Genomic DNA, 11,602 nt, shown 5'->3' with positions numbered 1-11,602 from the left:
TCAGATCTTCAGGTGTTGCACATGAAGACTGTGGACCAATCCTGCGACTCAAAAAACATACCAAAAACCCCAACCACTGCAGACTATGACAGGAACCCCCCGCCAACCCCCTCAAGATAGATTTGAGGGGCATATCATTTGAAGAGAGCCAAACCTTTTGACCAGGTAGGTATTGGGGGGCCCGTGTCCTCGGACAATCAGCCAGGCAACAGTTATCCTTCGAGGAGTGCTCCAGGGCAGCTCAGGTCTGGCTCAAGACCCGCTAGAGTATCAGAACGGCTCTGACCAACATGAAGAACTGACACTTGAAGACAACGAAGACAACGTTGCATGGATTGTATCTCTAAATCATCCGCAATTGCTGGGAAGAGGCTGATAACCTAAGGAGACCTCGAATTGGGAAAGACCAATGGTGGAGAAAGTCAGGATGTTGTGGACACACTCGATCCATCGCAGCTGAAGACTCCAAGAGGAAGGGTTATTGGAAACAACACAGTGAACGGCTGCTTCAGACTCTTGATTTAAGCATTCACTCTGTCCATTGGATTGAGGGTGGTACCCTGAACTCAAACAGGCTGTTGTGACCTTCGTAAAAGGTTTTCCAGACTTGTGAGAAAAACTATGATTCTCTGTGAGAGACTATTTCAGGTATTCCATGTAGTCTGAAGACATATTTTACCAACAAATTGAGTTTTTCTAGGGCTACAAAGTCAGCTGATTTGATAATTCTATCAGTGATGGATAGAATTGTGGTTTTGCCATGAGATGGAGGTAAACTGGTGACAAAGTCTAGTGCTATGTGGCACCAAGTTCTACTGGGAATAGCAAGGGTTCGCAAATAACCAGAGGGATGTTGAGGCCTTGAACAGATTATGCAAGCTGCTACGTATTCCCACACATAAATTTTGGAAGGAGGGACCACCAAAAGTATCTTTCAAGGAATTTAATAATTCGGCTTACCCCTGAACGGCATGTGAATTTGTTAGAGTGAGCCCAGTGGATTATTGAGGAGTGTACAGTTGTGGGAACATAAGCATCTTTGGTAGGACCATTGCCTTGGTAGGATTGTCTTGTAGGAAATGTTAGATAATCCTCTCCATCTCCCAAGTTAATCTTCCAATGGTGCAAGTCTGAGGCAGAAAGTTTTCAGGTTAAGAAGTTTAATTTTCATTCGCATTCTATTGAATCGACTTCATGCACCTCTTTTCCAGACAAGTTTTGTAGAACTTTTGACCACCCCTGAAAAGGGACCAACGTAGTTAAGAGGCTATAAATCCTCAAACAGGACATCAGCCTGTCGCTGAACTTATTGTTAAGTGTCTAAACTTAGCAGCTGAAACAGGGTGGCCCACAAGTATGCTTCAGGGGGTATTGTAGAATTGGTTCAACAACAAGTAAGTGGCTCTTCAACCTGTCAAGACTTGAATGAGAAATCATAGAGAGCTACATCCGGGATTCCCTAGCATCAGGCATTATCAGACCCTCCTCCTTCTCCAGTAGGATTTTTTTTTGGTTTGAATCAAATTACCGTGAAAAACAAATACCCTCTCTCTTCCCCTCATCACCTCTGCTTTTAAACCCATACAGGGGTCCACAATCTTCACAAAATTAGACCTCTGCAATACTTACCATCTGGTTTGAATTTGAGAGGGCGACGAGTAGAAGATGGCCTTCAACACTCTACTTGGGCCATTTCGATTATTTAGTAATGCCATTTGGCCTCACCAATACTCCAGCTGTGTTCCAGGCACTGATCAACGATGTCCTCTGCAATAAACTCAACCTGTTTGTCTTTATCTACCTTGATGACATACTCATCTTCTCCGAATCTCCCACAGAGCATCGCCAACATGTCCGGTTGGTCCTGCTAGGGCTGTTGTAGAATCACCTTTAGCTTAAGGCAGAGAAGTGCTAGTTTCACGTCCCCTCTATCACGTTCCTCGGTTACATCTTCCAGGGCCGGCAGGTGAAGATGGATCCATACAAGATCAAAGCTATGGCGGAATGGCCAGCCCCCACTAATCTCAAACAGCTCCAAAGGTCTCTGGGTTTCGCTATAGTGTGGTTGAAGCACCTCTCACCAGGCTCACTTCTGTCAAGAGAAAACAGGTCGCCTCGCTGACCATCATCGCTGTCCCGCTCCTCAGTATTCACCAGGTCAGCGGGTATGGTTGTCGGTCAAGGACATTCCCCTGAAGGACACTGATAGGAAACTGGCTTCATGATTTATTGGTCCTAATGAGATAGACACCATCATTAGTCCCTCCTCAGTCCGCCTTAAGCTACATTCTTCATTACATATTCACCCCACTTTCCATGTTTCCAAGATCAAACCAGTTTCCTCTAGCCTATTGTGCCCTCTGACTGACCCCCACCACCCACCCGGGTTGTTGACGACCATCCAGCCTACACAGTCTGGCCACTCCTGGATGGCCGGCGCCACGGCTCCAGTACCCGGTGGGGTGAGAAGGATACGGTCAGGAGGAACGCTCCTGGGTTTAGACAAGCCAATTAGACTTGGAATTTAAATAATTTGATTGTATTATGATTGATGATATAAATTACACACTGATATAATATTAATGTTAGTGACCTCCGATTGGCGTAACCAGGTGTCATTAACGCCGACGTGAACAACTATTTTATGGTATTTTAGCTCATCCTCAGCCAGCAGTTTTAAATAGGATTCTATCAGTCAATCCACATTACAACCCTCACCTGTGGGCAGGAGCTGTGGGGAGTCACAGAAAAATGAGATCCCAAGTACAAGTGGCAGAAATCAGCTTCCTCCGAAGGGTTGTTGGGCTCACCCTCAGCGATAGGCTGAGGAGCTCGGCCACCCAGGATTGGCTCAGAGTAGAACAGTTGCTCCTCTGCATCAAGAGAAGCAAGTTGAGGTGGTTCAGGTATCTGGGCAGGATGCCTCCCCAGTGAGGTGTTTCTCACATGTCCTACCAGAAGAAGGCCTCGGGGCAGCCCAGGACCCAGAGAGACTATATGTCTTGTTTGGATGGGGAACAACCTGGTGCCCCCCCAAGCTTTGATTGTGGTCATGTGGGACATTTTTCAGACTGGAAGTCTGAAGCAGTCAGACATGTTTTACCTGCAAGTATTTCCCTTCATTCAGCCACAGAAGATGTTCTCAGAGCTGCTGCTGCTGTCTGTAGAGCTGATGGGGTTTGTTGTCCTTTCAGTTCAAGAGGTGGAGGTGGATTCAGGGGCGGAGTCTGTCCTGCTGCCCTTCAAAGAAACATCTAACCTCCCCAAAGACGCTAAAGTGGAGTGGATGAATGACCAATACAAGACTGTTCATGTGTATCAGAACGGCTCTGACCGACCTGAAAAGCAGGACCGGTTTTACAGAGACAGAACGAAGATGAATGAAGACCTGCTGAGAACTGGAGACCTCAGTCTGACTCTGAAACGGCCCAGAGCTGGAGACAGTAACACCTACACCTGCACCGTCTACGACAAGAAGGGAAAAATCCTGATGAGGAAACGAGTGAAGCTCACAGTCAGAGGTCAGTGCTTTAAATCTGATGCTTTTGTATTTTTCCAATCAGCTGATCAGTTATGATCAATACTGATCAGAGGGTTATTAGAAGGTCAAAGTAAATGTGATTGGATGAGTGCAGCACTCAGTGTGTGTTTTTCATTGAACAGAACAACACATTAGAATGAGTGAAGATGAGGAAACAGTGCAGGAGGCAGAGACCCAGGACAGACAGGGACACGTTTTTACAGTGAATTAAACTGAATCTAATTCAGTTATATTTATAAAGATCCAAATCATAACAAATGTCCTTTCAAGGCACTTCAAATATACAGTCCAATTCATCCTAATACAATCATAATACCATCAAATTATTTACATTCCAATTCCAATAAAGTCCAATTCAAACAGAGCCAATTGAAAAAGTATCCGAGCTCAGGAAACCAACAGATTGCACTGAAACTTCTCTTTGATCCAATCCCCGTCCTGAGCGTGCACGCTCCCCCGTCCTGAGCGTGCACGCCCCCCGTCCTGAGCACGCACGTTCCCCCGTCCTGAGCGTGCACGCCCCCCGTCCTGAGCGTGCACGCTCCCCCGTCCTGAGCGTGCACGAGGCAACTGTGGTTTTTAAACAACTTTAGACATAAAAGGGAGATTGGATATAGGTCTATAATGAGCCAACACTTCTGAATCAAGAGTAGGTTTTTTAAGTAAAGGTTTAATTACAGCAACCTTAAAAGTCTCAGGTACATATCCTGTCAACAAAGACAGATTGATCAAATCCAATATGGAAGTGTCAATTAATGGGAAAACCTCCTTGAACAGTCTGGTTGGGATTGGGTCTAAAACACAAGTTGATGGTTTAGAAGAGACTATTGCTGTTGTTAGTTCAGAGAGATCAACTGGGCAGAAGCCGTCTGAATACAAATCAGGTTCTAAAGATACTTCTAAAGCTGCTGTACTTGATGATACATCACTGATAATAGTGGGAAGGACTCCATCAATCTTCTCTCTGATAGAAACAATTTTATTGATAAAGAAGCTCATGAAATCATCACTGCTGAGAGTTAAAGGAATACCTGGCTCAGCAGAGCTCGGACTCTTTGTCAGACTGGCTACAGCGCTGAAGAGAAACCTGGGATTGTTCTTATTCTCTTCTATCAATGATGAATAATAAGCAGTTCTAGCTTTACGAAGGGCTTTCTTATGAGTTAATAAACTATCTTTCCACACTAATTGAGACTCTTAGACAAGGGTTGTCTTGTTTTTTGAATGACTAATAAATTCGTCCATATTTCTAGAAATGAGAGCCGCTCCTTCCAAAGTGGGATGGATGCCGTCTCTCCTCATCAGACCAGGTTTACTCCAGAAAGATTGCCAGTTATCTATGTAGCCCACGTTGTTTGCTGGACACCATCTAGACAACCAGCGGTTGCAGGAGGACATGCGGCTAAACATGTCATCACTGGTCAGATTTGGCAGGGGTCCAGAGAAAACTACGGAGTCCCACATTGTTTTGGCAAAATTACACACCGATGCAACATAAATGTTAGTGACCTCCGATTGGCGTAACCGGGTGTTATTAACACCGACGTGAACAACTATTTTATGGTATTTGAGCTTTTCCTTTCCCAGCAGTTTTAAATAGGATTCTATCAGTCAATCCACATTACAACCCTCACCTGTGGGCAGGAGCTGTGGGGAGTCACAGAAAAATGAGATCCCAAGTACAAGTGGCAGAAATCAGCTTCCTCCGAAGGGTTGTTGGGCTCACCCTTTGGGATAGGCTGAGGAGCTCGGCCACCCAGGATTGGCTCAGAGTAGAACAGTTGCTCCTCTGCATCAAGAGAAGCAAGTTGAGGTGGTTCAGGTATCTGGGCAGGATGCCTCCCCAGTGAGGTGTTTCTCACATGTCCTACCAGAAGAAGGCCTCGGGGCAGCCCAGGACCCAGAGAGACTATATGTCTCGTTTGGATGGGGAACAACCTGGTGCCCCCCCAAGCTTTGATTGTGGTCATGTGGGACATTTTTCAGACTGGAAGTCTGAAGCAGTCAGACATGTTTTACCTGCAAGTATTTCCCTTCATTCAGCCACAGAAGATGTTCTCAGAGCTGCTGCTGCTGTCTGTACAGCTGATGGTGTTTGTTGTCCTTTCAGTTCAAGAGGTGGAGGTGGATTCAGGGGTGGAGTCTGTCCTGCTGCCCTTCAAAGCAACATCTAACCTCCCCAAAGACGCTAAAGTGGAGTGGATATATGGCCGAAACAAGACTGTTCATGTGTATCAGAACGGCTCTGACCGACCTGAAAAGCAGAACCGGTTTTACAGAGACAGAACGAAGATGAATGAAGACCTGCTGAGAACTGGAGACCTCAGTCTGACTCTGAGACAGCCCAGAGGTCGAGACGGTGGCACCTACACCTGCAGAGTCTACGACAACAAGGAGGGAAAAATCCTGAAGAGGAAACAAGTGCAGCTCACAGTCAGAGGTCAGTGGTTTAAATCTGATGCTTTTGTATTTTTCCAAACAGTTCAGATCTGTTATCAATATAAATCAGAGACTGGTTGCAGCATTAAAGTGGTTCCAAAGTTAAATGTGTGCGTTCAATATGGATCACGTGTCGATCAAGACAATAAACCTTCTTTAACTGGTTGGTATTGGGTCTAAATTAGCTATCGCTGTTAGCCCAAAGGGCTCGATGGGACGCCTTTCTGTTACCTTCTGCTCTCATCTGCTTCTGTCCTTCAGCTGATGGTGTGTTGTTGTTCTCTCAGACTGTCAGGTGGAGGTGGAGGAGGGGGCGGAGTCTGTTCTGCTGCCCTGCAATGTGCCACCTGACCTGCCATCAGACACGATAGTTATGTGGGAACGTCTCGATCCACAGGAAATGTTGGTGCACAGGTATCAGAACGGCTCTGACCAACCTGAAGAGCAGGACCAGATTTATAGAGACAGAACGAAGATGAATGAAGACCTGCTGAGAACCGGAGACCTCAGTCTGACTCTGAGACAGCCCACAGTCAGAGACTCTGGGAAGTACAGATGCTGGGTCGAGAGCAGAATGATCCCCAGAGAGAAAACAGTTCTGCTCACAGTCAAAGGTTTGTTTGTTTGTTTGTTTGTTTGTTTGTTTGTTTGTCTCTGGTTGTTGTTGATCTCTGCTTCTTCTGTCTGACTGTCTTCAGGTCCAGGATCAAACAGAGGACATCAGGAGCAGGAGCAGCTCCATTAGATCCGACTCCTATTCTGTCTCCTCTGCAGGGAGAGTTCAGGTCCAGGATCAAACAGAGGACATCAGGAGCAGAAGCAGCTCCATTGATCCGACTCCTCTGATGGCTGAACAATCAGTCTGACTGGCCGGTTTGTGGGGTGATCAATCTCAGCTTTTCTGTGAATTTAAACTAAAGAACATGAAGGGAGCTCAGCTCTTTCTCACTGAGATGAACCACGTTCTGGTCGACAGTGAACGTGTCGTGATGAACACCGGCCTCCAGCCTTCGTGAGGATTTCTGCACCAGTCACAGGCAGAAAAGCTGAGTGGGAAGCTAATAGAGGAGGCTCACCCTGTTACGGCCAGTGGCCTTGTATCTTTCTTTGTTTTCTGTAGAAGTGTAGCTTCCTGCCTGCTGTCTCCACTCTCCACAGACTACGTGCTGAAATAGGGTTTATTAGCTTTATCAGCTTTATTAGCTTTATCGGCTTTATTAGCTTTATCGGCTTTATTAGCTTTATCAGCTTTATTAGCATTATTAGCTTTATTAGCTTTATCAGCTTTATCAGCTTTATTAGCATTATTAGCTTTATTAGCTTTATCAGCTTTATTAGCTTTATCAGCTTTATTAGCTTTATCAGCTTTACCAGCTTTATTAGCTTTATTAGCTTTACCAGCTTTATCAGCTTTATTAGATTTATCAGCTTTATTAGCTTTATTAGCTTTATTAGATTTATCAGCTTTATTAGCTTTATCAGCTTTATTAGCATTATTGGCTTTATTAGCTTTATCAGCTTTATTAGCTTTATTAGCTTTATTAGCTGTATTAGATTTATCAGCTTTATCAGCTTTATCAGCTTTATCAGCTTTATCAGCTTTATTAGCTTTATCAGCTTTATTAGCTTTATCAGATTTATCAGCTTTATCAGCTTTATTAGCTTTATCAGCTTTATTAGCTTTATCACCTTTATTAGCTTTATCAGCTTTATTAGCTTTATCAGCTTTATTAGCTTTATCACCTTTATTAGCTTTATCAGCTTTATCAGCTTTATTAGTTTTATCAGCTTTATTAGCTTTATCAGCTTTATTAGCTTTATCACCTTTATTATCTTTATCAGCTTTATCAGCTTTATTAGTTTTATCAGCTTTATCAGCTTTATCAGCTTTATTATCTTTATCAGCTTTATTAGCTTTATCAGCTTTATTATCTTTATCAGCTTTATTATCTTTATCAGCTTTATTAGCTTTATCAGCTTTATTATCTTTATCAGCTTTATTATCTTTATCAGCTTTATTATCTTTATCAGCTTTATTAGCTTTATCAGCTTTATCAGCTTTATTAGTTTTATCAGCTTTATTAGCTTTATCAGCTTTATCAGCTTTATCAGCTTTATTAGCTTTATCAGCTTTATCAGCTTTATCAGCTTTATCAGCTTTATCAGCTTTATCAGCTTTATTAGATTTATCAGCTTTATCAGCTTTATCAGCTTTATTAGATTTATCAGCTTTATCAGCTTTATCAGCTTTATTAGCTTTATCAGCTTTATCAGCTTTATCAGCTTTATTAGTTTTATCAGCTTTATTAGCTTTATCGGCCTTATTAGCTTTATTAGCTTTATCAGCTTTATCAGCTTTATCAGCTTTATCAGCTTTATTAGCTTCATTAGCTTTATCGGCCTTATTAGCTTTATTAGCTTTATTAGCTTTATTAGCTTTATTAGCTTTATTAGCTTTATCAGCTTTATTAGCTTTATCAGCTTTATCAGCTTTATTAGCTTTATCAGCTTTATTAGCTTTATTAGCTGGACTGGGACTTTTCTTATGTTTTTTTATATATTCTGAAGGCTACTAGAACCCGTTTGTAGCTCAGTTGGTTTTGAAGAGTCCTGTGTTTTGTGCTATTTTGACTAACACTGGTTTTGAAGCCTCTTGGTTAGTTTTGATTTTGTTTTGGCTTCGTTTTGGTTGTGTTTGAATTACCTCTCTAATTTTAAGATGTAATTATTTGTTTTGCAGTTTTCTTTTATTTAGGGTATTGTTTTGAGACCCTCCTTTGACTTTTGGATTATTGTAAAATTTCAGCTTTAATTCCACGAAAAAGAAAACTAAACAATAAACACAACTGTTTTAACCTTTAAAACATCTGGGTATTTTTATTCTCCAACAACAGTCTTTCTCTCTCGGTCGCCATCGTTCACTGTGATCAGATCAGAAGCTGGAACAGCTTTATTCATAGTTGTGTTCATGAGTTCAGAAAAGGATCAGAAAGGGAAAAAGAAAAGAAAAACACATGGAAATGTGTTCAGAATCCAATGTGATGTCATTAGTGATGTCACCACAAATCAGGTGATTAAATGGACTCCCTTCATAAACTTTGGGTCAGGCTCAGTATTTTAACATTTAGAGCATCTTTTTTTTTTATCTCTTATTGTTTTTAATTTGCAGCCTGTTGAAACCTGGATGTTGTGAAGTTTTCTTTTTTTAAAACTCAAAGCTGCTTTGCTTCATTTTTATTGTTCTAAACTTTTTTTTACTGATCAAACACGTAAATCAGTTCATACGCAGCCGTGTACCGAAGAATACTTTAAGTTGTTCCACTTTAACACAAAAGTACAACAAATCCACTTCAAATTCTGCTTTTTTACAACTAAAAGAAAACATGTTGTTCCAGCATCCAAACTTCCGGTTCACTGATCATTAACACACTTAATGTTCTGTTTCCCATGATGCAGTGCAGCGCGGCACCAGCAGGGGGCAGCAGCGTTTCATGTATTTCATCATAGTTAATCTTCATTTATCAGTGAATTCTGTGAACTTTGGGGAAAGTTTCTGTTAACTCCAGATATAAACGTCTGAAAAAGCAGGATTATCATTCAAATGAAGGTGACAAAGAATCCAACCACCACCCATTCCAGACAGGTTCACACCAACAGCTTTTATTCTATTGAGAGTTAAGGGATGAACATATCTATGGTGGTATCCAATGGATCTGTGTTTAATCCGTCAGTTTATAACGCTGGAAAACATTTGAGCCATCCGACCTGAGGAGCGTTTGAGTAAGAACACAAAATATAAGGACATCTGAGTCCAGCTGAGAGTTTCCATGCAGGAGGGATCCAAACCCAGCTGGACCATCTTCTGGTTCTGGTCCGGTTTAACACAACGGACACAGTTATTCTGTCTCTTAGTACATATATATATATTAGTTTCAGTTGAGTGTGACCAGGATGGTTAGAAGCTTCCTCTGCAGCCAAGAAGAAGAAGAAGAAACACCTTAAATACGCACTAAACTGTGAGGAGGATACAAAGTTTGAACTTCATTCAGTCAAACTGTCACGTGCACACACACGGACTTCCTGTCACTGTGTGTGTGTGTGTGTGTGTGTTGTGGTGAAAGCAGGAAGTGGACACACAGTTTATCACAGCGTGTCTGTGAAGGATGCTCATTGTCTGTCACACATACACCCACATGCACGCACTCATGCACACACACAGACATGCACATGCACACAGATTACGGTGTTCACCATCTTTCAGAGGACAGTCTGACAGTTCAGAGACTGACAGGAGTCCCCAAAACGTGCCAAAGACTAACACACACACACACACACAGAGGACTCGCTGTAATTGACGGTAATTGTTGGGTCATTAGCCGCTTTCGGACTGTAGGAACCTTTGGCAGTTCTAATAACCTTTTAATCCGCGGGGCCGTTTTCTCCCGTGTTCGGACATACAGGAACTCGGGGCTTTCTCCCTTAGTTCCTATAACTATTTAGCTCCTTCTCCGAGGTCGGGTCTTTTCATGGTTCTATAGAACTAATCTAAGGGAGGTGTGTGGTGGTCGGTAGCTACGCCCCATGTCATGCTATCACGGCTGAAATGTCTCCTCATATGACACAGACACAACCGGCGGGTGTTTAATAAGTTAACTTACACTGGTCTCATTTGTCTGCAGCGCTCTGCTCTCCTTTCTTCCTTCATGAAATAAAAAAGTATCGTCTCCTGACTCTCTCTGTGAGCTCTTCCAGCCTCGATATTAGACGCCTGATGTGATTGTCCATGATTAATATCACCATCATGCAGACCATGAACACAGTGGCCTCCCCGCTCTCCATGTTAGCTTCTTGGTGGTGTTTTTTCTACTCTCCTTACTTTTACCGTTTTGTTTTGTGTTTGAATGTAGCGCTAAACGGCTAACGGCTAACACGTCACTGAAGCAGACGGCTGCGCGTGGCGCATCAGTGCCTATCAGGTCCCGACTCATGTGCGAATGCAGACTGAAACAGTTCCGCTGGGGAAGGAAAGTTATCAGAACGAAATTCGAGGAGGGTAGTTCTGATAACTACTTTCTTAGAACTGTCTGTCCGAAAGCGGCTATTATCTGAAGTCTGACCCTGTGTGTGTGTGTGTGTGTGTGTGTGTGTGTGTGTGTGTGTGTGTGTGTGTGCACGTGTTATTATGCGTGTATGTGAGTGTATTTATACTCACTCAATACTTATGTATATATATATTTTTTTACCTATTTTATCTATATTTTTTTCTTAAACATACATAGTTTTTTATTCTACTTTTGTTTCTACTTTAGCTTTGTTCTATGTTTATTTTTGTATTTGTTGCACTGAGAGAGCGAGGTGTAACCGGAGTCAAATTCCTCGTGTGTGTCCACATACCTGGCAATAAAAAGCCATTCTGATTCTGATTCTTTATCTGTGTGTGTGTGTGTGTGTGTGCACGTGTTAGTATGTGCATGTCTGTGTGTGTTTGCGTGTAAAACAGGAAGTGCCCGTCAGAATAAAAGTGAGCATCAGCTGCTGGTAGTTGAGAGATTAAAGGCCCAGTTCTTGTTTTTTAACTTGTGTTCAGTAATAAAATGTCCCACCCGGGTCGGTCTGAAGGCA

The 11,602-nt window shown here is 42.6% G+C and overlaps 1 protein-coding gene across 1 annotated transcript; it reads left to right on the top strand.

The window, feature by feature from the left end:
• Positions 1–3,010: 3,010 nt before the first annotated feature.
• On the top strand, positions 3,011–7,093 carry LOC142369440 (CD276 antigen-like). The gene is made up of 4 exons (XM_075451801.1): positions 3,011–3,521; positions 5,652–5,981; positions 6,268–6,594; positions 6,755–7,093. Exons 1-4 carry the CDS (start codon positions 3,011–3,013, stop codon positions 6,844–6,846), a joined length of 1,260 nt encoding a protein of 419 aa, XP_075307916.1. The 3' UTR covers positions 6,847–7,093.
• The last annotated feature ends 4,509 nt before the right edge of the window (positions 7,094–11,602 follow it).

This window comes from Odontesthes bonariensis, chromosome 19 (genome assembly GCF_027942865.1).
Source record: "Odontesthes bonariensis isolate fOdoBon6 chromosome 19, fOdoBon6.hap1, whole genome shotgun sequence".
NCBI classification, from domain to species: domain Eukaryota; kingdom Metazoa; phylum Chordata; class Actinopteri; order Atheriniformes; family Atherinopsidae; genus Odontesthes; species Odontesthes bonariensis.
This window is presented reverse-complemented; position numbering and strand designations above follow the sequence as displayed.

What these genes read in the sequence shown, in the direction of transcription:
- LOC142369440 (XM_075451801.1), top strand. Translation starts at nt 3,011, where the DNA reads ATGGGGAACAACCTGGTGCCCCCCCAAGCTTTGATTGTGGTCATGTGG. An exon ending in AGTGAAGCTCACAGTCAGAG is followed by an intron (nt 3,522 to 5,651) that starts GTCAGTGCTTTA and finishes TTGTCCTTTCAG; the next exon opens with TTCAAGAGGTGGAGGTGGAT. An exon ending in AGTTCTGCTCACAGTCAAAG is followed by an intron (nt 6,595 to 6,754) that starts GTTTGTTTGTTT and finishes TCTCCTCTGCAG; the next exon opens with GGAGAGTTCAGGTCCAGGAT.